Source organism: Lithobates pipiens, unplaced genomic scaffold (assembly GCF_037356315.1).
Source record: "Lithobates pipiens isolate NorthernLeopardFrog02 unplaced genomic scaffold, aLitPip1_a1.2 Scaffold_24, whole genome shotgun sequence".
Taxonomy (NCBI): Eukaryota; Metazoa; Chordata; class Amphibia; order Anura; family Ranidae; genus Lithobates; species Lithobates pipiens.
This window is the reverse complement of record NW_027507786.1, coordinates 24,069,176-24,096,074: the sequence shown is the minus strand read 5'-3', so window position 1 is coordinate 24,096,074 and position 26,899 is coordinate 24,069,176. Positions and strand designations below refer to the sequence as shown.

Genomic DNA, 26,899 nt, shown 5'->3' with positions numbered 1-26,899 from the left:
ATGTATTTAGTCAAATACAATTATCAAACAGTCGGACAAAGGTGGGAATATTGTCGTTATGACACACCACCAGTACCAAACCATGTGTATGACTATCCTCAACAACCCTACCTGGTATCGTCTGATTGACCAATCAGTACCTATTTCATACCATGAGGAACTCTGTATTCTCTGCACTGAGGCATTTATGACAGGCCTTATTGATAGAGACACATTAGAATTTTTGATCCCTAAATTCCCTATGGTTCCTACCTTCTACGCCCTTCCAAAGACGCACAAAAATCTACCATTACCTCCTGGTAGGCCAATTGTTTCGGGGATTGACTCATTGACAGACCACGCTAGTAAACTGGTGAACGCCTATTTAATGCCACATGTGCGAAGTCTCCCCTCTTACATTAAAGACACGACGGATTTGTTGCAACATCTGGAGGGGATCCAGATCCCTCCGGATGCCCTGCTCGTGGCTATCGATATCGAGGCTCTTTACTCGAGTATCCCCCACGAGCGGGGCATCCGGACGGCTGGATCCTTTCTGTATGAACAGGAGATAAATACATGGCCATTTAACGAATTTATTTTAGCATTGCTGGAGTTTATATTAACTAAGAATTACTTTACCTTTAATGATCAACTGTTTTTGCAAACCCAAGGTGTTGCCATGGGGACCTCCTGTGCCCCGGCTTATGCCAACTTATATCTGGGGGGCTGGGAGAGACAGATTCATTCCGATGATAGACTTGCCCCATTTTTGGAAGACGCTCTTCTATGGTATCGTTACCTGGATGATTTATTTATGGTATGGACTGGAACTAGGGAAAGACTACTCCAGTACATGCAGGAATTAGATGATAACGAATTTAATTTGAAATTCACTTTTACTTTTGATACCGAGCGAATCCCATTCTTAGACTTATCTATTATAAAACAACTAGATGGTACTCTATACACGGATCTCTATCGCAAACCCACTGCGGGCAATACTTTATTATTTGCTACCAGTGCTCACCCGGAACCCTTGGTGCGCAGCATCCCGTTTGCACAGTTTCTGCGATTACGCAGAAACTGTAGCCGTGATATTGATTTTAAAATACAAGCTGATGCTTTGCGTGATCGTCTACTAGCTAGGGGTTATTCCCCTACCAATCTGAGGAAGGCCTTCAATAAGGCCGTCCTACATCCGAGAGATACACTGCTACATAAACGACCTAAAAAGACAAATAGCGAATCACTGAGATTTGTTACAACTTACTCTGCCCACCACAAAACTCTCCGAAAAATTTTGGAAAAAAATTGGCACCTACTCACGGAACACCATGTTTTGACTAAATACATACGACCTACCCCGGAATTAGTCTTTCGAAGAGCAGGTTCCCTTCGGGATCGTTTAATGCATAGTCACTATACAGCTACTAGCTCCATACATAATCGCCCTAAAGGTACCTTTAAATGTAACAACTGCCCCCGCTGCCCATGGGTCCTGGAGGGTAATCAATTTAAACTACCTAATGGAGAAGTCTTTTTATCCCGAACATTTTCGGATTGCAGTACGAAGGGGGTCATATATCTCATGACCTGTAGATGTGGAGCCTTCTACATTGGAAAGACTATCCGAGAATTTAGACAGAGAATCGGGGACCATTTATACTACTCAGAAAGTGGGAAACTCACCACAATTGGGAGACATGTTGGTTTTTACCACCGTTTTGATACCACAGTAATCCGATTCCTTGTCCTCGAGGTAGTCTTTCCAAACCCAAGGGGTGGAAATTGGGATCGAACAATCCTACAGAGAGAAACCCTGTGGATTGAACGACTCAATGCCACCCTACCACCAGGCCTCAATGAGACAATCTCTTATAAACCATTTCTGTAATAGGTGACGTTCAATATGCCAAAACACCACTTTTCCCTCCCTCCCCCCTCCCCTTCCTTCTTCTTTCAAAAAAACCATTTTTCCTTTCCCTAAAAACCCCCCCCCCCCTTCCCCCCCCCCCCTCTCCTCTCCATTTCCTGCTCTTATATAGTTATCGGTTGGCCCTTACCCTCCTCTGTATCTATATTTATCTACCATATGTGACCTTTATAGCACCGATGGTTATCTAACTACTCAACAGTGGATTTGACATTTGATACCTGATGCTTAGTGAACGGGGCAATATCCTGATAAACCTATTTAACTACCTCAATCCTGACACTCTGTCTCCATATGAGTTGTTGACTGGTTTGTTGGTAAGCCGAATTGTTTTTATTTTAACCCCCTCCTGGGAATTAAGGATTTATCTATAGGTGAAGGTTTCCTCTTCTTCCCTGGCACACTGGCCAATTTCTTCACACACCTTGACTATGCACGGTTGGTTTATTTAATTCAATATACAACATTAATCACCTTTTGAAATCTGTTTATTGATACTAACACACAGGCACCTGGTTTAATTCACTCTCTGGCCTCCCTCCCTCTCCCCCCCCCCCCTCCCTTCCTTTTTTCTTTCCCCCACTTCCAACTCCTTTCTCCCCCCCCCCCCCCCCCCTTCTTCCAAACCCCCCCTCCCCGCCCCTCCCACCCCTCCTTCCCCTTCCCATTGCTTTCCCCCTCCCTCCTTTTCTTTTTTTTTTTTTTTTTTTTTCCCCCCCTCCCTTCCTTTCTTTTCCTTAACCTTAGATGGACCTTTATTTTAATCTATGAACCATTATAATATTATCCATTTAGAGCCGGCGTTTCACCAATCCCCCATGCCCGCCGTGGGGGGATTTTGTTCGGACCTCCTTATCCACATCCTGTTCCTTGAAGTGGGGTGAGCTGACCTCCTTTTTAAACATATAGGGAATGTATGTAAAACCAATAATACCATGATAACTGTTCTTGCTCATTCTTTGTTTTCTTTCTATATTTATATATATGTATTATCTAATGTTTGTAATGCTTCTGTATAGATACCCTCCTGAAGAAGCGGGTTCTTTCCCGCGAAACTAGTCGAGGAAATTTACTGTGCACTTTCTACGGTTGAATGTTCCCCATGGAGAATCCGTTAGGAATACCTCAACTGTGATGCGCATACTACTGTATCTCTTCAAGTGACATATTGTTATTGTTTATTTTGTTTTAAATGTTTATTAAATATTACATTGATTTTAAATTTATTAGTGCCTTTTCTATTATCAAGTACCGCTATAGTCCAATCCACTATATGGCTAAATGGAACTACACATGGGTTTGATGTGAGCAATCACCCGGTATTTCCAATTAAGCCCTCCTTTTCTTGAAAATTACAAATTCTGGATGATGGTACATTGTATTTATTTATAACGCTTTAAATCAGAGGCGATACTCATAGTATATGATGGTCTGCTATGAGTCGGAAGTGGTGCCACAACAAGTAGTACTATAAAGCCTTTAAGGCCCACTTAATGGCCAAACGCTCTTGCTCCACAATACTATAAATTTCTTTCCACTGGGGTCAGCTTCTGACTCAGACCACGAGGTGTTCTTCCCAGCCTACCACTTATGACAAGACAGCCCCCAGACCTATAATTAAGGAATCTGTCTGGACCACAAACGGTTTGCTAAACTCTGGGGCCACCAATACCGGCTGTTTACACAGGGCTTCCTTCAGACTTTGGAAAGTTGCTTCAGCCTTGGGATTGCACTTAATCGCTACAGAGGAGCTTTTGCCCTTGGTGAGGTCAGTTAAAGGTGCTGCCATTGTGGCAAAGTTTGGGATGAACCTTTGATATTACCCAACCATGCCTAGGAAGGTTCTTTCTTGTTTCTTGGCTGCAGGAGCAGGCCAGTCTTTGATGGCTTTTACCCTCTGGACTTAGGGTTTGATTAGGCCCTGACCAATAGACATGTGCATTCGTTTTCGTCCGAATGCATTTTCGTCCGAATTTCAGCTATTTTCGTTTTCGTTTTGACAAACGATAACGAAAGCACAAAATCCGAAAAACGAAAGATCCGACATAAATAAATGCTTTATTTTCGTTTTCATTGTTACAACAGTTCGATATAGAATAGGAGATTCGACATGACTCTGACAACAATCTGTCTATAGAACCTGTGTTCAAATGTGCCTAACCTTACCTCTATTAGTCCAAGATTATATAGAGAAAATATTCGACAGAGAAAAAAGATTTGACAGAGAGAAAAGATTCTGCAAGTTACTGTCCTAAAAAGTGTTTGGGGACCCGGGTCCTGCCCCAGGGGACATGTATCAATGCAAAAAAAGTTTTAAAAACGGCGGTTTTTTGGGAGCAGTGATTTTAATAATGATTAAAGTGAAACAATAAAAGTGTAATATTCCTTTAAATTTCGTAGGGGGGGGTTGTCTATAGTATGCCTGTGAAGGGGCGCATGTTTCCCGTGCTTAGAACTGTCCCTGCACAAAGTGTCATTTATGCAGGAAAAAAAGTCCTTTAAAATCACTCGCAGCTATTATGAATTGTCGGCTCCCGTAATACAGAGAACACTCATTGAAAGTCATTGATAAAAAAATAAATAAATAAATAAATAAAAAAGCGTGGGGGTCCCCTAAATTCAATTACCAGGCCCTTCAGGTCTGGTATGGATATTAAGGGGAACCCTGCCTCAAATTTAAGAAAAAATTTGACGTGGGGTTCCCCCTAAATATCCATAACCAGACCCTTCAGGTCTGGTATGGATATTAAGGGGAACCCCGCATCAAATTTAAAAAAAATTTGACGTGGGGTTCCCCCTAAAAATCCATACCAGACCCTTTATCCGAGCACGCAACCTGGCAGGCCGCAGGAAAAAAGGGGGGGGACGAGAGAGCGGCCCCCCCTCCCTCCTGAACCGTACCAGGCCACATGCCCTCAACATTGGGAGGATGCTTTGGGGGTCCGTGACCCCTCAAAGCACCTTGTCCCCATGTTGATGAGGACAAGGGCCTCATCCCCACAACCCTGGCCGGTGGTTGTGGAGGTCTGCGGGCGGGGGGCTTATCAGAATCTAGAAGCCCCCTTTAACAAGGGGACCCCCAGATCCTGGCCCCCCCCTGTTTGAAATGGTAAGGGGGTACAAAAGTACCCCTACCATTTCACAAAGAAAGTGTAAAAAATGGTTAAATAAAACAAACACACTTTTGAAAAATTCCTTTATTAAAAATAAAAAAATAAAAAAAAGATTCCAGCGGCGGTAATCCACTCTTGCTATCCAGCGACGGACGATCATCTCTCCAGTGATGTCTCATGTCATCCAGCGCAGCGAATCCTCCGTCCTTCTTCTGTCTCCGTGGAGGAGACACTGCAAGGATTCCGGCGGCTGACGTTTCTTATATACGGAGGGCAGGGCCACCCGTCACCTGACCCCACCCCCCTCTAACGCAAGGGGAAACCCGGGGTTCCCTGTGACGTAGGGGTGACCCGCACCCCTCTGATGTAACACAGGCAGGTTTCCGTTACATCAGAGGGGGGCGGGGTCACCCATACGTCACGGGGAAACCCGGGTTTCCCCTTGCGTCAGAGGGGGGCGGGGTCAGGTGATGGGTGGCCCCGCCCTCCGTATATAAGAAACGTCATCCGCCGGAATGCCTGCAGTGTCTCCGTGGAGGAGACAGAAGAAGGATGCTGCGCTGCGCTGGATGACATGAGACATCGCTGGAGAGATGATCGTCCATCGCTGGATAGCAAGAGTGGATTACCGCCGCTGGAATCTTTTTTTTATTTTTAATAAAGGAATTTTTAAAAAGTGTGTTTGTTTTATTTAAACATTTTTTACACTTTCTTTGTGAAATGGTAGGGGTACTTTTGTACCCCCTTACCATTTCAAACAGGGGGGGGGCCGGGATCTGGGGGTCCCCTTGTTAAAGGGGGCTTCCAGATTCTGATAAGCCCCCCGCCCGCAGACCTCCACAACCACCGGCCAGGGTTGTGGGGATGAGGCCCTTGTCTTCATCAACATGGGGACAAGGTGCTTTGAGGGGTCACGGACCCCCAAAGCATCCTCCCAATGTTGAGGGCATGTGGCCTGGTACGGTTCAGGAGGGAGGGGGGGCCGCTCTCTCGTCCCCCCTCTTTTCCTGCGGCCTGCCAGGTTGCGTGCTCGGATAAAGGGTCTGGTATGGATTTTTTGGGGGAACCCCACGTCAATTTTTTTTTAAATTTGAGGCAGGGTTCTCCTTAATATCCATACCAGACCTGAAGGGCCTGGTAATTGAATTTGGGGGACCCCCACGCTTTTTTATTTATTTATTTATTTATTTATTTATTTATCAATGACTTTTAATGAGTGTTCTCTGTATTACGGGAGCCGACAATTCATTATAGCTGCGAGTGATTTTAAAGGACTTTTTTTCCTGCATAAATGACACTTTGTGCAGGGACAGTTCTATGCACGGGAAACATGCGCCCCTTCACAGGCATACTATAGACAACACCCCCCTACGAAATTTAAAGGAATATTACACTTTTATTGTTTCACTTTAATCATTATTAAAATCACTGCTCCCGAAAAAACGGCCGTTTTTAAAACTTTTTTTTGCATTGATCCATGTCCCCTGGGGCAGGACCCGGGTCCCCAAACACTTTTTAGGACAGTAACTTGCAAATTAGCCTTTAAAATTAGCACTTTAGATTTTGAACGTTGGAGTCCCATAGACTTTAATAGGGTTCTAAAGTATGCTATATACTAGCTCCGTCGAATCTTCTTTATACATTCGACAGACACCATAAGCCTTCCAAGACAGATTCGACCGTAATTCATGTGGATTTTCGGACGAATGCAATTTTTGAACGAAAAACGAAATAAATAAAAACGAATTTCGAGAGTAACTAAATAAATTAAGTTTTCAGACGAAAACGAAATTCCGAAACTAAATATTTTACTCTGCACATGTCTACTGACCAATGGTATATCCCAGATACAGGGCCTCTTCTAACTCTATGGCACACTTCTTTGTGTTTGTGATTAAGCCAGCCTTTCTAATGGAATTTATGACAGCCTGGACTTTGGGTAGGCAACTTTCCCAATCTGTGCTCCAAATAACCACATCATTTAGATAAGCTGTAGAATAGCGTTGATGTGGGCTAAGAATCTCAGGCATCATCCTCTGGAGTGTAGCAGGAGCTCATTTTAACCCAAAGGGCATCCACACATACTGCCACAAGCCCCCTGGAGTTGCAAAAGCATTTTTTCCTTTTGCTTCCTCTGTCAGGATAGCCTGCCAATACACTCTAGTTAGATAAACCCGGGGAAGGGGATAGGTGTCAAACCTTGACACTTCCTTCGGTTTTCGAAAGTCATTGCAAAACCTTAAGGACCCATCTGGTTTGGGAACCAAGATTATAGGACTACACTATTCACTTTTGGACTTCTCCATCATCCTGAGGTCGAACATCCTCTGAACTTCTTTGGCTGTTGCCTCTCTGTGGACCTCTGGAATATGAGGAGGCTTAAGCCGCACTCGAACCTTGGCGTCAGTGACAATGTCATGTTTAATTACATTTGTTCAGCCTGGAAACTCTGAGAAGTCGTCTTTAGTGCACCGTAGAAATGCTCTCACCTGCTGTTGGGACACTGACATAGACTCAAGGTATCTGAACCTCACTTGTGCCTTCCTCTGTCTTTAGTAGCTGATCACCCAGGTCTAAGAGCTTCCCTCCCTTCCCATGCTTTAAATACATTTACATGATAGAGCTGCTCTTTCTTCCACCTGTCTGGTTGGTATACCTTATAGTTTACCTCCCCAAGCTTTTCCAGTATTTCATAGGGTCCTTGTCACTTAGCTGGGAACTTACTTTCCACTGTGAAGACTAAAATAAGTATGCGATCCCCCGGATGGAAAGTTTGAACCTTCGCCGACCTATTGTACACTCAACTCTCTGCTTCCTGAATGTGTTCTCGAACAAGGGGCATCACTGAAGCAATTCTATCCTGCATGGCTGAGATATGCTCTATGACACTCCGGTCAGGAGTAGTTTCAGTCTCTCGGGATTCTTTAGCAATATCCAGCAACCCGCAGAGATGCCTCCCATTCAAAAGTCCAAAGGCTGAGAAACCAGTGGAAGACTGTGGGACCTCTAATTGCAAACAACAGATATGGCAGGAGACAATTCCAGTCTTCCATCTTTAGCTGCCACCTTCTTTAGCATAATCTTGAGCGTTCTACTAAACCAGTCTACTAAACCATCTGTCTGAGGGGGGTAAACGGAAGTATGCAAATGCTTAATACTGAACAGTTTGCACAACTCTTTCATTACTTTTAACAAAAAGGGAGTCCCTTGGTTGGTTAGAACCTCTTTTGGGGTCCCAGTAGAGGTAAACATGTGGAACAACTCTTTGATGATGATCGTCTTGGAGGAAGTGTTTAAGGGAACAGCCTCTGGACACCGCCTGGCATAGTCCATGACCCCTAGGATGTACTGATAGCCTCTGGCAGACTTAACTACTGGCCCTATCAGATCCATGGCAATTTGGTCAAAAGGAACCTCAATTATGGGCAATGGCACCAGTGGGCTACAGTTATGGGGCATAGGGGCTGCCTTTAAACACTCAGGGCATGACTCTAAAACACGTTCTTTCTATAGACCAGGTGACCACCCAGTGGATGTCTATGGGCCAGGTTCAACACGGTCCTCCTATAAGGGCCAGGCACCACGAATTGTTTCACAATCGCACCCTGAATTTTGTCAACCCGATACACCATGTCATGTGTGACCGCCATATGAGGAAACATTCTCCAGCCCTGGGGCTACCAGGGTCCCATTGTTTACCTTTACATTTTTCCAGGCTTGTACAGTACAAGAGGAGGATCTTGTAACTGGGTGGATATTAATCAATGATTTAAAAAAAAATCATATTTTCTTCATTTAAATCGATTTTTTTGAATTTTATCAAATCAATTTTAATAAAATGCTTTTGGAGAAAAAAAATCTATTGATCTATCTAAAGTTAGTTTTCTATTTAAGATACATTAATAATTTAGTTTATTCAGCATGAAATGGAATTTAGTTATGTAGCCTGTATATTCTGCAATATTTACATTTTTGGTAAACTCATTCAATGAATCCTAGCTCTGCAAGCTGAGATAGCATGCACTGCATTGATGCATTCACACAATTTCACATTTTCCATGAGATAACCCAAAGTTCCGGAATATTCCTTTATCCCATTATTCTACAAATCTATGTACACTACAAACTGTATTATTGAATCGGTTCTGATATTGTTGTTTTACTGCCCTGACAGCTTATTATTCTAAATAGGAAACCTTCATTTTGTTTGCAAATATTAAAGATTCTAACTACCAGCAAGAGTCCTTACAGTTGAAGAGCACCTGTCATTTCAAATCCATCATGGCAGCGCTTGTTAGCAGGCGTGTCCACTCACCTGCTGCCGCCACGTCCCTCGCCTTGTTGTGTCACTGCCGCATCACCAGCCGTCCCATTAAAGTGAATGGGACTGTCGGTGAGTCAACAGCGGGTCAGAGGAGGAGCCAACAGCGGATCAGAGGAGGGGCCAACAGCAGGTCAGAGGAGGGGCCACTGCGGGACAGATGACAGTTGCTCTTTAAAAATGATTTAAATCAAGCCTTTTTACTGGGGATTTAAATCAACTTGATATAAATCAAATTAAACCCACCCTGCTGGGCGGTCCTGAAGTTGTCCTGGTGACCTCTAGCTCTGGCAACTCTAGGGTCTCAGGGGTCACCCGCACAGACTGCTAGGGGAAAAAATATTTTTTTCATCAGTGGTCACCCCTACAGCATTTTTATCAACCTTTGGTTGAAAGGGGTCCCCCCTGCAGTCCCACTAGGAATTCCAGTCTCAGGACTCCTATTCTTCCCACTGCAGTGTTCCTGGAACAGTGGAAAGTCTCTCCCAGGGAGCTGGTTTCAAAGGTCACCAGTGCTGTAGGGTACTTTTTACAGTCACCATGCACACATACCACTCCTACCTGATGCTGGGTCAGCTGTTCGGGGTCCACAAGCCGGGTATGGACCAGGGTAACCAGGCTTCCAGTGTCCAGGAGGGCACACACACTTTTCCCCCTTATCTTTACAACAGAGCTTGGCATGTCCGGATCTGAGAAAAGGCCCAGGCGAGCAAACAGGGACATGCATCGGACTACATCACACTCCATAGTCTCAGCGTTCAAGGGGCAGTTAGCAGCAATGTGACCCTACTCACTGCACCTCCAACACTGGGGATGCCCATGGGTTCTTTCAAAAGTGGGTGACCCTCTGACCACTCTCGTCGGCCTCTCAGGGCTTCCCCTTTTCGGGTTTACAAGCTGTGATATTGAGGTTGACCTGGTGGCAATAGAAGGGAGTCTTTTGATCGTTAATGATCTTGAAACTGCAGACCCAGCAACCAGGTCCTCTGCCACAAAGTAGAGATCCACCAGCTCAACCAGAACATCCTTCGAATTTGGATGAGCTTTTCTCACCACCTCTGCAACTTAGGAAACAGAGCCCTCAGGAACCGGTCCATTGCAACTCTCTCCGCTATTTGGGGCCCTGTGAGTATCTCAGGCTGCAGCCACCATGTGACCAGGTTGATTAGGCCATACATTTGTGAGCAGGGGATCCATCTACATTGAAACTGCAGCTGTGTACTCGCTGCGCTCTTACTGCTGTGGTGACCCTCAAACTCAGCAAGATCTCAGCTTTTAGTTTGTCATAATCTCAGGAATCCTCAGTGCACAAGTAAAAGTTTTCCTTTTGAGAGCCCCCTGCCAACAGTGTTAAGGAATCTAATGTACATAATAATAATCAGAAAATGTCTATTCGCTTATGTATATACATGTTCCCACTCTCCTTACTTATTATGTAAGATACAGATTGACTTTCTGTTCGGAGCCAAGATGGCGTCTATACCCTACATCCCCCGCGTTAGAAGAATTCATTTGAGATAAGGGAACCAGCGTCAACCAAACTTCAAGCATCAAGTTTCTTCATTTCTCTTGTATTGTAACCAATGAGATGTGCCAATTAGACTGATAGATCAATGACGTATCTTTCTGTATAAAATATCAACACCGCCCACCAATAAATCAGAATTTAGAAGTAGCCGAGCTGAACGTGTCTCAGAGAGTGTTTACTTCTAATGTGCTGCACATTTATACTTTTTAATTAGAAATACCTTTCCCCCCTCGAGAAGTGGAAGAAGGGTGGTAGGTTTCAGTGTTAGACAACATAATAGAGTAATGCTGTCGAGAAGGTAGGAACTCAGGAGTCTCAAGTGTCTGGCAGTGGACAGATGTTGCGGCTGGATCTTGGTGGAGTATGGGAGCAATGTCATGGGGAGCAAGCAGAATGAGGCAGAGTCCGAAAGCCAAGTCCAAAGTTTTGTCAAACAAGGCTTGTGCAGCAAAGACAGCTCACAGACACAATGGGCCTCCTCTCGTTTTGTCGTAGTCTGGGAGCCCTAGCACCAAAGATGGTGTGCTTGAAGGCCTCAAAGTTGGATATTGCTTCAGGAAACATCTGGAAGGGGTCTGCTTTCAGGGCATCATACAAAGCTTGCATCTGTAGGGAGCCTTCTGGAATTCATGCTCTGCAATAGGAAATTAGTCCAAGGAAGGAATGAAGGGGCTTCTGGCCTTGTGGCAGTGGGATGTCAGAGATTGCTTACACCCTGTCTTCAGTGAGGTGTCTTGTCCCATGGGACAAGACAGTGTCCAAGAACAATTACAGATGTTGAGCACCACTGCAATTTGGGCTTTGAGGCTTTGCAACCCTGTGTGGCAAGATAGCCCAACTGGCTTTCTGAGGTGACTTCAACAGTGGATAAGTCAGCTGCACAGTGGAGAAGGTCATCATCATATTGGAGGAGAGTCACTTCCAGGTGATCCTCTTGTTATGTGTATCACAGAGTTGATAATGTGGCTGTACCGCCCCCATATACAAAAACTGGAACGAAGGAGGAGAGGGACAACCCTGCTATCCGCCTAACGCCCACTCCCTTCTCACCACCCCAACCCGAGCACAACCCACTGTGACCACTCCCAGGCGGCCATCTTGGTACACCCAAGCCCTCACTTCAGGCACAGCCCAGTGCACTTCCTGCCGGCGGCCATCTTGGTACACCCAATAGGCCCAGCCATGGCATATAACCAGTTCTTCTCGTTTTAAACCAGGATGGTTCCTACCACACACCTGTCTTCCCTAATATGGAAGCACTACCTTCACAGGCCGGATATGTTAATGATGAAGAAGCGTCCGAGTGGGAAGACCAACAACAGGCAGCAAGGCCACCTGCTGATTTAACCCCTAATCCGGCTCCGGACTCACAGTTCCGAGAGGATCTCAAACATATGCTGACATATGCTGAATATCGCTCAATGAAAATGTCCAATTTACTGTTGGTGGCCAGAGGGATAGAAAACCAAAAAGGAAAAAAAAACAACGCCCCTCATGGTAACACAAGACGAAGATCCCGCCTACACTCGTCCACCACCACTGCCCAATACCAGGGAAAAGATCATCTGTTACAACTGTGGGAAGCGGGGTCACATCAGAAGAGTATGCAGAGCCCCAAGACATCCGAGACAAGACAGGGATCCCGCCGAAGGGCGACGTGGACATGAACCTCCACCACCACGCCCCAACTCATGCTAGGATATGAGAAAACCCGTGTCACCCCTTATGACAGTGTCCTCAAATGAGACTGGGGGACCCCTAGCAAAGGTCACGTTACCTATACAAGGAAAACCTACCACTTTTCTCATTGACATGAGTGCAGCCAGGAGTGTGTTGAGGGCTGAGGACCTGCCTGATAATTCTTTCCTTTCCACTATTGATGTTTCCTGCGTGGGAGTGGATGGGGTGCCCTGCTCCAGTCCACTCACTGAGCCTCTCCAAGTGGGGACATTTCCTGATTTGCTTACCAGATTTGTGGTGTCCTCTACATGTCCCTTGAATCTACAAGGAGCTGATGTGCTGTCCAGACTACAGGCGTCAATCATTTTCACACCTATAGGGGGGGTGAAGTTACATACTCCCCTATCCTTGGAAGACTCATCTGCTTTGTATTCTCTGCCTCTCCTGATGACACCTCATGGAGCAATAACTCCAAGTTCAATACCAAAAGAAGTACTTGACAGAATTCCTGCGTGTCTATGGTCCACAGGCCCGGAAGACATTGGTCACTTAAAAGTGCCACCAGTTTCAGTCAAGCTCAAAAAGGGCGCATCATTGACCCGGAAACCACAATACCCACTTAAGTTGGCTCAATCAGAAGCTATCTCCAAACATGTAGCTGCCTTGGTCCAGAATGGGGCCTTGATCCCCTGTACCTCACCATGTAATACACCTCTTTTTCCTGTCAAGAAGGAAACACCTAAGGGAGAACCTGACAGATACAGGATGGTGCAGGATCTGCGAGCAATTAACAAAGTCACAGTGTTGGACACCCCAATTGTGCCAAATCCACATACCTTATTATCAGCTGTACCTCCAATGGCTGAGTACTTCACTGTGGTGGACCTGGTAAATGCATTCTGCAGTGTCCACTCTCACCCCTCCTGCTGGTACCTTTTGCATTCACCCACGAAAAGACAGCAACGTACCCAGACAGTTATGCCAAAAAGGGGCACAAAACTCTCCAAGCTAGTTTGCAAATACTATGGCTATCATCCTTGACACATAACAAGAGGACTTATCCACTGTTGAAGTCACCTCAGAAAGCCAGTTGGGCTATCTTGCCACACAGGGTTGCAAAGCCTCAAAGCCCAAATTGCAGTGGTGCTCAACATCTGTAATTGTTCTTGGACACTGTCTTGTCCCATGGGACAAGACACCTCACTGAAGACAGGGTGTAAGCAATCTCCGACATCCCACTGCCACAAGGCCAGAAGCCCCTTCATTCCTTCCTTGGACTAATTTCCTATTGCAGAGCATGGATTCCAGAAGGCTCCCTACAGATGCAAGCTTTGTATGATGCCCTGAAATCAGACCCCTTCCAGATGTTTCCTGAAGCAATATCCAACTTTGAGGCCTTCAAGCACACCATCTTTGGTGCTAGGGCTCCCAGACTACGACAAAACGTTCAAGCCCTTTGTATCCGAACATCTAGGACATGTTATAGGTGTACTCATCCAATCACACGGCATCTGCCTACGCCCTATAGGATATTATTCCTGTCAGCTGGATGCGATAGCAAGAGGAGGCCTATCGTGTCTGTGAGCTGTCTTTGCTGCACAAGCCTTGTTTGACAAAACTTTGGACTTGGCTCTCGGACTCTGCCTCATTCTGCTTGCTCCCCATGACATTGCTCCCATACTCCACCAAGATCCAGCCGAAACATCTGTCCATTGCCAGACACTTGAGACTCCTGTGTTCCTACCTTCTCGAAAGCATTACTCTATTACGTTGTCTAACACTGAAACCTACCACCCTTCTTCCACTTCTCGAGGGGGGAAAGGAGGAGGAGTCGAGTCTTGACTTGTCACCCCATAACTGCATCGAACGAATGCGGCTGGAAACCACGCATCTCCCCACCGTGAGTGAAATACCCCTGCAGGATTTAGGTCACCACTGAAAACTCGGTTCTCCAAACTGAAACCTTACCGCCTGTGATGTCTGCACAGGTGGCAGAGCTGCAAGCACTTACTACAGCATGTAAATTGGCAGAGGGAAAAAGAGCCAACATTCATACGGACTCAAGATATGCTTTATTTTGGTGTTATCTGGAAGGACAGCTGCAGGAACACCTGTGAAACATAGCTCAGCCATCAAGGACTTGATGGACGCTCTGCTTCTCCCAACCCAAGTGACTATTCTAAAGTAAAGCACACGAAAAACTCAACTCAAAGGAAGCTCGAGGCAATCTAGACAATTCAGCTGCCAAACAGACAGCCAGTGTTCCACGGGAAGTGGACAGCAGGGTGGTAGAAGAAGACCACTCCATGCTTACGCTTACCCTACAGACTCTCCCAGTGGACAGAGTTTATCTGAAAGAATTACAGGAAGCAGCAAGTCCGGATGAGAAGGAAAGCTGGAAACGGAGAGGAGGAACTCTCAGATATGGACTATTCGAGTGCAACAAGAAGCCTTGTCTACCCAAGAGTATGTACCCAGCCATGGTGCAATGGGGAAATGGAACTGCCCACTTGACAAAGACTCTTATGAACTTATGAGTTACTCCATTGACCAACAACTTCTGCAGATCATGCACTATCTGCAACAAATGTAACCCACAATGTACAGAAAAGGCACAGAAGAAGCACCTGGCAAAAGCTCTTATACCCCTTCCAGAGGATACAAATTGATCACTTCCAAATGCCAAGGAGTGGCAGATTCGAATACGCTCCCTAGTGGAGGTGGACATGACTGCCAGGACCACAGCTAAGGAACTACTGAGTGAGATAGTATGTAGATTTGAGGTCCCAGAGGTGATAGAGAGCGATCAGGCCCAGCCTTCACAGTAACCCTTACAAAAGATTAGGGCAGCACTGGGGGTTCAGTTGGCTCTACACACTCCTTACCACCCTCAAAGTAGCGGGAAGGTAGAAAGGATAAAAGGGACACTAAAAAACAGGATGTTAAAGATGGCCCAAAAGACTAACATGAGTCGGCCAGACAGTTTGCCCATTGCCCTGTTCAGTGTCAGACACACTCCTCGGGGGTAACATGCCCTATCCCCTTATAAAATTTAGTTTGGTTCAGCCCCAGACTTGGCTGTTACTTTCCACAACAGTTACAGTTACAATCTGATGTGTTGACTAATTATGTAACCGCATTATCACGAGAATTACCCCAAATGCATGTCCAGGTGTTTTCTTCCATTCCAGATCCTGAATTAGATACAGGAACACACCAACTACTGCCTGGAGATTGGGGGCTGGTAAAGAAATTTGTGAGAAAACATTCTCTTGAACCCAGATATGATGGTCCATTCCAAGTTTTGCTGACCACAGCCACCTCAGTGGAATTGGCCGGGAAGAACACCTGAATACACGCCTCCCACTGCAAGAAAGCTCCACCCCCGAGGACAAGATCCCGCCCACTTCATGACGACCATGCTGCATATCCTTTTTCTGTTTGGTCTAGGGGGGAGGCCCAGGAGGGGGTCATCACAAAAAATGATAACATAATTACATTTTGGTATAACTCTTCAGGTACCACCTTTACCTTTGATTACTGTGACATAGTACCTTGTCCGTTTGACTCTTTCATGGCAATGCCATTGGTACAGTGACATCCCTGATGGGAAGGATATATATGTGTGTTTTACAGACAGTTACTGGGGCCAGAATTGTGGTTCCTGGGAGGGACAGTGGGTTGGAACATAGGACCAGATTAGAGGGTATCTGGACCGGTGAATGTGCCCTTGAAAAGGTGATTATGCCCCTCCATATCCTAGCAGAAGATACCCCTGATACATACATTGACCCAGCACACAGTCAGAGGAGGAAGCGAGCAGTTCTCTCCAGAAGCTTTGACCCTCATGTGTACATAGATGCTATAGGGGTCCCAAGGGGGGTCCCTGATGAATTCAAATCCAGGGATCAGGTAAAAGTTGGTTTTGAGTCTTTGATCCCCATAATAACTGTGAACAAGAATGTAGATTGGATCAATTACATAAACTATAACCAACAAAGATTTGTGAATTACACTAAAGATGCCCTCCAGGGAATTGCTGACCAGTTACCCCCCCCACTTCCTACATGACATTCCAGAACCGGGTGGCCTTAGACATGCTGTTAGCTGAGAAAGGAGGTGTCTGTAAAATGATAGAAAAAACGGGAACCTGTTGCACCTACATTCCTGATAATACCGGCCCAAATGGTAAAGTAACTTTAGCTATAAAGAAATGAGAAGATTTGTCATTGGAGTTGAAGAAGAACTCAATAATATAATAAATATTTTAGCTGGATGAGTGGGTGGCAGAAGGTGCTCGCCCAGATAGGGGTAACGGTACTAATAATCCTGGTTCTCTTACCCCCCCGATTGTATGCTGTATTCTACCTTTCGTAAAGAAGTTAATGAGCAAGGCTGTAGACAACAGCCCACCTACATCTCTCCACCAAGAAGAAGAGGACCCTCTTATGATGGAGGATGACAAACCCTTCCCTCTTCTATAGTCACTCCCTGTCCATAATCTCACAGTCCTCTAGGGTTATAGGGGTAGATAGCACCTGATTGCCCTTCTCCAGCTGTATCGAGGGGGATAGTGAACTAGTTTCTGCCCAACTCTATATACAGCTTAAAAAGAGTTGCTGAGGAGAATGGGCCAGGTGAGGAGGACCTTTAGATGAGGGACAGAAGAAAATAGCCATTTTAGGGGGGACTGTTAAGGAATCTAATGTACATAATAATAATCAGAAAATGTCTATTCGCTTATGTATATACATGTTCCCACTCTCCTTACTTATTATGTAATATACAGATTGACTTTCTGTTCGGAGCCAAGATGGCGTCTATACCCTACATCCCTCGCGTTAGAAGAATTCATTTGAGATAAGGGAACCAGCTTCAACCAAACTTCAAGCATCAAGTTTCTTCATTTCTCTTGTATTGTAACCAATGAGATGTACCAATTAGACTGACATAGTAATGACGTATCTTTCTGTATAAAATATCAACACCGCCCACCAATAAATCAGAATTTAGAAGTAGCTGAGCTGAACGTGTCTCAGAGAGTGTTTACTTCTAATGTGCTGCACATTTATACTTTTTAATTAGAAATAGCAGCAGATAACCAAGAACTAATTTGTAGTTCTTATCCATAACAACAGTGGTGCTACAAGTGCAGCCCAGCGGTCTTTAGGTCAGGTCTGCCCCTCAGCAGTTGTCTTGAACGTACATAAGCAGACCTCCACATCAACCTGGGGTGTCGGTGTAGAAGGTGACTTTTGATGCCTGGTAGGGTGTCGCCAGGGGACCCTGTGGGTGACTAACAGTCTGCTAGTTTCTTGTTGTGCAGCAGTAGCTTGATTATAAGCTTATCTCTGTGCGGCATTACTTTGGAGCAAAGCCCTTACTAAGTCCTCCATATTTTTTCAAATTCACAATTACACAGCAGTGCCTTGTGCCTTTAGAAATGGTACAGACACAGTTTGCTGTTCCTTTGCTGACACAAACTTGCACACGGTTTCCTTCAATACAGTTTAACATAAAACTTGCCTTTCAGCGTGGATCAATAGAGCGATTGCCCGCATCCTCCACCAATTGTGGATGTTCAGCTTTAAGTGGAGAGTTCTCAGAGAGGTAATCCAGCCGTGTGTAAGGTTAAAGTGGATGTAAACCCAAATTTTAAAAAAAATTTTGATGTTATAATGTGGAGTATAAGATTTCCTATCATTTGAGCCCAGTCTTGCCACACAGAGTTAATCCAGCAATCCTCTTTTATTGTTCAGTGAGATAAATCTTGACAAACAGAGAAAAACTTTGTCAAATCCTCCCCCTTGCTGTGAGTGACGGGTGATTTACATATCTCATGTACTAGCCTAAGTGACATGCATTATTTTTTAATTCCCACCCCCACTCCTTTCTTCTGCTGCTCTGCCAGGATTGGATGTTCCACACCTCAGCATAATTGGGCATGTTGAAGTCATGTGGGGACTTTCCTGACTTTACACTGGATGTTAAAGATCATAGCAGAAGTTCAGTGTAAGAAATACACAGGAGAAAATGCATGTTGACAAAGGAAGTGTAGAGGTGGGCGGAGAGTTTATTGACATCACGACTCCACCCACCGAGCTCCAGACAACAGATCCACCCACAGAATCTGCCGTTTTTGGGGTCTCATAACAGACAGAGGGGAGACATCTGACAGGTAAGTATACATACAGGAGGCATGTATATCCTTATAGATAACCCCTATGGCAGTAGTTTAGAAAGGATGACGTTGGGTTTACATTCACTTTAAGGGCTTCCTGCCCATGTTTATTTGGTCAGCAAATACAGCGAACAGAAAAGGATTTGCATGCAGGGGTAGAAAACATAATCACAAAGCAAAAGTCCATCAACACAAATGTAAAAACCGGGGGCCGCTCCAAATTAGCGGTAAAGTGTCGCTCATTTTTGCGGTGCTTTTAACCCCTCTAACGGCTGAAGAAATTGTTAAGTGTTGGGGCACTTCCAAGTCGCTTTTAAAGTGGTTGTAAACCCTTACAACACACTTTGACCTACAGGTAAGCCTAGATTAAGGCTTACCTGTAGGTCCAAGAAATATCTCCTAAACCTACATGGTTTAGGAGATATTTGCCAAAAGACAGGCACCGCTGTCTACGGCGCATGCGCCGTAGACAGCGGCAGGCTGAGGCACTGAATGTGGCACCCGTCAACGGCGATATGCCACACGTGGGGGCTCCCGTGCACATGCGCGGGAGTGACGTCATCGCGGCTTCGCCGTATGACAGCGGCGGAGCAGCGAGACCCACTGAGAAGATGGATGTGCCGGACTACAGGGGACAGCGGTGACTTTGCTGGCTCCTGTGTCAGGTAAGTGACACATAATGGACTACTATGCGATGCGATGCGATGTGATGCATAGTAGTCCATTATGCTTTACCTTTGCAGGGAATGAAAGAGGAAGTAAACTCATCAGGGTTTACTTCCTCTTTAAGTGCTTCGGCAGCACTGTCCATGCATTCCAATGGGCAGGGGCTGTTTAGGAGTGCTGTATACAGCACTCCCAAACCGCCCCAAAGATGCAGCTTGCAGGACTTTTTTCCCATCCAGCAAGCACACCGCCCCCAGTGTGAAAGCGCTCAGATTTCAGACTGGGGAGCCATGGGAGGCGGTTTTCAGGTGCTTTACAGGAGTAATTTTTAGCACGAAAACGCCTGAAAAATGCAAGTGTTGTCCAGCAGCCTAAATAGAGAAAAAAATTGTTGCCCCAGCTCCACTGCCAATATAAAAGTCCATGAACTGTGTTCCGGCGCTCTAGCCAGGACATTCAGGCCCCACAGATATGATACTTAAATCAGGTAGGTTGGCTCTTGCATCCGAGTTGCCAGACTTCCTGATTTAAGCCTAAATAGTCCTGCATGTTCACTTACAGACGGCCTCTCCTCTCTCAGAACCTCACTGATTACCCACCCAGGTAAGGCAGAATTATATCCCAGGTGAGGAGCAAGGTGTGGCCAGTGCTTAACCCCTAGCAAAGTGCTACGCACCTCTCACCGCCACCCATTTACCTCATGGACCTTAAAATTCTGTATGGCAGACCATCCATCACTTACAGGGGGCTGTCTGTCACTATATACATATTTTATTTATTTTTTTCAATTTCAGTTGGCATTTGTCTGGCTTTGAGGGGCAAACATTTAAAAAAAAAAAAAATATATATATATATATATATATACCCACACACACACACACACAACAAGATCAGTAAACAGAGGAGCAATCCTTGTGGTGCTCAGTCCAACATAAATGACCCCATACCTTGCTATGGTGTGTGCTTCAGGCCACTCAGAGTACAAATAAAGGCCCTTGTTATGGCTATTTATAAGTAAATGACCTAATAATTTAGATGGCAGTAATGGCCGGAAGACCTCAGTCCTTCCTGGAATGATGGGAAGACCATGTGGGAGATTCCATTTTGTGCCATTTTCCACCAGGTTGCGGTGTGGGGGGGGGGGGGGGGCGGGTGACTCCACACACCTGTCATATAGCACCTATTAGGTAATATGTTGGGTGCCCAGTTAGGGTTGCCACCTGTCCGGGATTCACCCGGACATTTCAGGTTTGGAATCATCAGACTGCCTGAAATCCGGACACATTATTCAGACCGGACTATGGCTTTCAGATACATCTGGATGAGAGGTAATCAGGGCCTCAACACAACAGGACATCAACTGAAGAAAATTGACAACTGCTTCTGACCCAAGGGTGAGCCCAGTGACGAAATGATATCAGCACCAATCAGCTAGTCCCCCCCCCCCCCAACAATGGCTGGCTGAAGGAAGTGAGAGCAAGCATGGTCGATATCGGTCTGGATGCCAAGACGGCCCAACCTACAAAACACAAACTAGATAAATGACAGACAATCAGATTTGAGAACAACAATACCCCTCTGCCTACCTAAGAATGAAACATGAGCAGAAATGTCAAGACCACTGCACGTAAATGAACCTGACGACGGACCCCCCCAACCTTGTGTAAGTGGTAAGTGAGTCCGAGTAACCTGCAGTGCAGAGACAGGTAATTAACTAAACAGCTCAGGGCTAGTGTACCCACAGGCCATGGTGGGTAGTCGTATGGATGTGGTGAATGAAACATGCATCGTATGACGTATTGTATACGGGCGAGAAGATTGTGGACAATAATCAGCTAACAAACGAAAACCTGTAGACGTGACAGATCCTGATGTGTGAGCCCTAGCTAACCGACCCAGGTACAAACATGAACACAGATACAATGAGACATAACAATCAATGAAGACAAACCTACCAGAGTATGCCATATGTGAACAATGCCCTTCTGAGAACTCTGAGGTTGAACACCAAGGCAGAGACACTATGACAGAAATCCAGGGGCAGAACCGCTATGCCAGGAATCCAGGGCAGACACACTATGACCGTCATGCTGGACAGAGGGCTACGACAAAAAATGCTGGACACAACGCTATGACAGAAACCTGGACCGAACGCTATGACCGAAACGCTGGACAGAATGCTGATGACAGAAAAGCTGGACAGAAATGCTGGACAGAAAAAATTCTATGACAGAAACCGCTATGACAGGAAAACCTGGACGGAACGCTATGACAGGAAAACCCGGACAGAATGCTGGCTGCGATAGAGAATACTGACCAAAGAAGTGAATCCATAACAGCAGCAACCCCGGCAGACCTGTCACCTCATGTCCTGCCGTGTCATGGGACCTCAAAGTATAACAGTGTGTAACAGCTACCTACAGAATAAAAATATATATAACATTTTTTTTTTCCGCATCTGGTAAACTTCCCTGCGTGATCCCAGACATATCCCCCACATGCTATGAGTTGCTGGAATCTGTGAACCATAGGCTGCACCCTGACAAATGCAAGAACCTGAGGCCAGGTGAGCTGCTTACTCGTGAGGAATGGATGCCAATCACCCCCTCCCCCCCACCGGGAGAATCGCCGGGCGGCTGCCTGATATGGCCAAATAGTGCATGGGGAGAGAGGAGCTGGGGGCGGCCGATCCCCCCCCCCCCTCCTCTCCCCCACACTGGAAGAATAGGCGGGCGGGCAGACAGAGCAATCCACATGAGGAGAGAGAGGAGCTGGGGGGCGGCCGATCACCCCCCCTCCCCCCACACCGGTAGAATCGGCAGGCCGCCACGTGGAACCATGGCGCCTGAGGAGAGGGCGGGTAGGGAGAGTAGAGGTGGAACATGACAGGAGAACGCACCCCGCTCCCCACTGGCATGGACGCAGAGAAGGGAGTGGTGGAAGATAGACTGACTGCCCTTCCCCCATGAGCGCCAGCTGCCTCCACCCAGAAAACAACAACCCTGGCCCTGACAGAAGAGGAGGGTTAAATAGTCTCTCAGACTCCCCCCCCCAACCGGCGGAGCAAAAACACATGGGGAGAGAGAGGAGCCGGCAGTGCACACTCCCCACACCAGGAGAACCGGCAGGTGGGTGGAGCAAAAAGGCACAAGGGGAGAGAGTGGAGCTGGGGGCGGTCGATCAACCCCCGGTAGAATCGACGGGCGGGTGGAGCAAAGCACCTCAGAAATGCACAAGGGGAGAGAGAGGAGCCGGGGGCGGCCGATCACCCTCCCCCCAACACTGGCAGAATCGCTGTGTGGACGGAGCGATGCACATGTGGAGAGGGAGGAGCTGGGGGCAGCCGATCACTCCCCCCTCCCCCAATACCGGAAGAATCGCCGGGCGGGCGGACAGCGCAATGCACATGGGGGGAGAGAGGAGCCGGGGGCGGCCGATCAACCCCCCCTCCCCCACACCGGCAGAATCGCCGGGCGGACGGAGCGATGCACATGGGGAGAGAGAGGAGCTGGGGGCAGCCGATCACTCCCCCCTCCCCCCATACCGGAAGAATCGCCGGGCAGACAGACAGCGCAATGCACATGGGGGGAGAGAGGAGCCAGGGGAAAGTTCCCAGCATAACTAGAGAACTGACCATGCTGTGCTCTCCTGCTTGGTGTGGTCGGTTTTTAGTAGGTAAGCAGAGGGACTGGCGGGAACACTGGGGATTTCACACAAAGAGAATAGCAAACTTCCTCATATAAGTACAGGGGACAGCAGCCACATATAAGGAATATAAAATGTGGGGGTAACAAACAATTTAACTTTTTACCTATTAATTTGGGACCCCCGATATTCCCCGTACTCACATAATTCTCTGAGTGCCCAGATGACGGGTTTTGGTCTCGATAGACTGACATGCTGAACCTGACATCGTAATTTCTTCCCCAGATCTTTTCTTGTTGGGGTGTAATGGGAAGCGCTGGTCACATGATACATTCCATCATTATCCGGGAGGGGGGCAGTGGTGTGTGATGGTATTATGATGTCATCTTCCGTGTACCATGTGACTTGTATGTCTGGCGGGTAGAATGAATGAATCCTACAGGAGAGATCCAACTTCTCACCGACACAAACAACTTCCTGACCCTTCACTATGGAGTCCAATACCGGAACCGCTGAAATAACACAAAGACACTCAGATGTATTAGAATGATGCTGATAACAGACCCTGTGAAAGTCTCTCCCCCTCCCCCATTCTATCTCTTCCCCCCTCTCCCCCATATACCTCATCCTCCTTGATCCCCCTTCTACCTCTCCCCTCCTCTTCTTTTCTACCCCCTTTTACCTCATCTCCCGTTTCTCCTCTATTGCATTCTACCCTTTACCCTTTCTCCTCACCCACCCCCCCACCCTTCTACCACTTCTCCTCCAACCACCTACCACCTCTCTCCACTCTTCTTACAACTTACCCCCTACAACCCCATTATACCTCTTCTCTGGTCTACTCCTGTTTCACCGCCTCACCCTTCTCCTCCACCCCCTATTACCTCTACCACCTCCTCCACCACCCTTCTACTACTTTTACCTTCTCCTCCCTCCACCACCCTTCTTCCCTTTCTTCCAACCAAATCTACCCCTTCTCCTTCTGCGTCCTCCATCACCTACATTTTACCCTATCTCCTCCACCCCCTACTACCTCTACCACCTCCTCCACCTCCTACTACCTCTACCACCACCTCATTCAACCTCTACCACCTCCTCCACCCTCTACTACCTCTACCACCTACTCCACCACCCTTCTACCTCTACCACCTCCTCCACCCCCTACTACCTCTACCACCTCTTCCACCACCCTACTACCTCTACCACCTCTTCCACCACCCTACTACCTCTACCTCCTCTTCCACTACCCTTCTACCTCTACCACCTCCTCCATTACCCTACTACCTCTACCACCTCCTCCACCACCCTTCTACCTCTACCACCTACTCCACCACTTACTACCTCTACCACCTCCTCCACCACCCTTCTACCGCTTCCTCTTTCTTCCCTTCTAACCTCATCTACCGTTTTTCTTCCTCAATTGCCTACTATTTACCCCATCTCCGCCCCTACTACCTCTTCCACTTTCTCCTACTCCATCCCCCATTAGCTCTTCCTTCTCCATGCCTGTCAGGAAAGGTTCCATCAGCTGGTAATAGCTATCATTTGGCATGCAGTACTGAGGTCCACCAGCAGGTGTCTCCTGGCAGTTTGGAACTCTCAGGAGAACTTTCCCTGCTGATGTTATGTCATCTTTGGGCTGCAGTACTGACGTCCACCAGCGGATGGATCCTGGCAGTGTGGAGCACCTCCTGCAATCAGGTGTCACTTCAGGCCAATTACAGGCCTATAAATACCCGGAAAACACTCACATGTTGTTTGCCTTGGCACCGTCCTTGTGCCCTGACAGCCTGTGATCTGATTCTGGTTCTGAACCCGTTCCTGTGTATCGGATCCTGTATCCCTGTCCTGATCCCTATCCTGTCCCACCTGTTACCTTGTATCCCTGCCCTGCAGTCTGATCAGTCCATTCTCTCCTGTCCTGTGTTCCTTGCCCCGTGTATGACCCTGGCCTGGCTATGGTTTATGGTCCTGGTATTCCCCATTTATTGTACTTATCTGTCTGTTATTTGTGGGTCTCTGTCTGTTGTACTTCTATTATTCACTTACTAAAAATCATTATATTTTCACTCACATGTGTTTGGCGTTCCTCTGTAGAGAACCACACAGTTCTGGTCATACCTGGTACATGGCAATGCCTTCCAACTGCTTCACCTTTCTCATCTTCAAAACCCGTCTACCTCTTCGCCCGTCCTGTCCTCAGAACTCTTACCTCCCCCTCTTTCTATACATCCACCCCCATTCTACCCTTTTCTCCTTCTCCCTCTCCCACCTCATTTGCAATTCACTTCTACCTCTTCACCCCCCCCTACACCCCCTGTCTCTTCTCCTGTCACCCCCCCCCCCCCTTCACCTCTTCCCCATCACTAACTCCATTCTTCTTCTGAAATTCTTTCCTCCATCCACCTTCCACCTCTTCTCCCTTCTCTTCTCCACCTCCTCCTTTTTCTTTTACCAATTCTCCCTCTCCTTTCTCCTTCTCCACCCTATTCTACTTCTTTATTCGTCTTCACCCTCTTCTACCTCCTCCTCCTCCTCTATCTACAGTTCCTTCTATTTCTTCCCCCCCTCTCCACTTCTTCCCCTGGCTTCTTCTGCTACACCCCCTTCTATCACTTTCCTCTTCTCATTCTTCACCCATTTACACCTCCATCATCTTCTACCTTTTGCCCTTCTCCTCCTTCACTCCATTTCTACATGTTTCCCCATCTCCACCTTTATTCCCCTTTACCCTCCCCCCCCAATCACCCCTTTTATCTTCATCCCCTTGTCCTTTACACCTCCTTCTGCCCCTTTCACCTTTACCTCCTACATCCTCGTCTACTTTTTCCCTCGTCGCTTCCTCACTCACCTTCTACCTATTCAACTTTGTCCTCTTCAACTTCCTTCCATCTCCGTCCTTTCTGTCACCCCCTCCCCCCCCATAGTATCCCTTTCCTTTTCTCCTTCTCTACTCATCTTCTGTCTCTTCCTTCATTTCTACTTCCTGCTACCTCTTCCCTCATTTCCTCCATTAGTATCTTCTAACGCCCACCTTCTCCTACTCTCTTCTCCTCCTACACCCCTTTTTCCCTCTTCTTCCTTCTCCTCCTTCATCATCAACATTTTCTCACTTCTAATCCTCCATTCTTCTTCTACCTCTTCCCCTTTTCCTCCATTCTCTTTTACCTCTTCCCCGTCTCATCTTCCATCCTTTGGCTATTTATTTCTACTTCTTCACCTATTTCCTTCTCCAACCCCTTCTCCCTTCTCCTCCATCATCTACCAATTCAACCTTTCCCCCCTGCATCTATCTTCTACCTTCCCCCCTTCTCCTCATTTATCCCTTTCTACCCCCCCCCCCCCCACTTCGTCACCCTCTTCCACCTTCTCCTTCCGCCAACTACCTCTCCACCCTGCTTCTATTCCACTCACTTCTACTTCTAACCGATTCTCCTCCTCCATCACCTTCTTCTCTTCCTCCATTCTCTTCTTCCTCTTCCCTCCTTCTTTAACCCCTTGCTTCTGCTTCTATTCTACCCCTTTTACCCCTTCTCCTCCTCTACACTTTCTCCATCCCCCTTCTAATATTTCCCCCTCCTTCATCCCCTTCTACCTCTTCCCCTTCCTCTCCTCCATTATCCTCTAATGTTTTTCTCCTTCTCCTCCGTCATCCTCTAACTTTTCCGCCTCCAACCCCTTCTACTACTTTCCCCTTCTGCATGCCCCTTCTACCTCTCCCCGTGCTTCTCATCCTCTTCCCTTCTGTCCTCACTCATCCCCTTGCCCTGTCTCCCCCTCCATCCTCCTCTTCTCCTTCTCCACTCCCCTCTACTTCATCATCCTCTCCCCTTTCTTCCTTCTTTATCCC

General features: G+C 46.9%; 1 protein-coding gene across 1 annotated transcript in view; it reads right to left on the bottom strand.

The window, feature by feature from the left end:
* The window catches only part of LOC143929725 (hemicentin-1-like), a 106,433-nt gene that overhangs the window by 21,521 nt on the left and 58,013 nt on the right, over window positions 1-26,899 (bottom strand). The window contains exon 7 of the mRNA XM_077453697.1: window positions 23,253-23,561. Within this exon, the coding sequence (XP_077309823.1) occupies window positions 23,253-23,561 (309 nt within the window). The remainder of the gene's footprint in view (window positions 1-23,252; window positions 23,562-26,899) is intronic.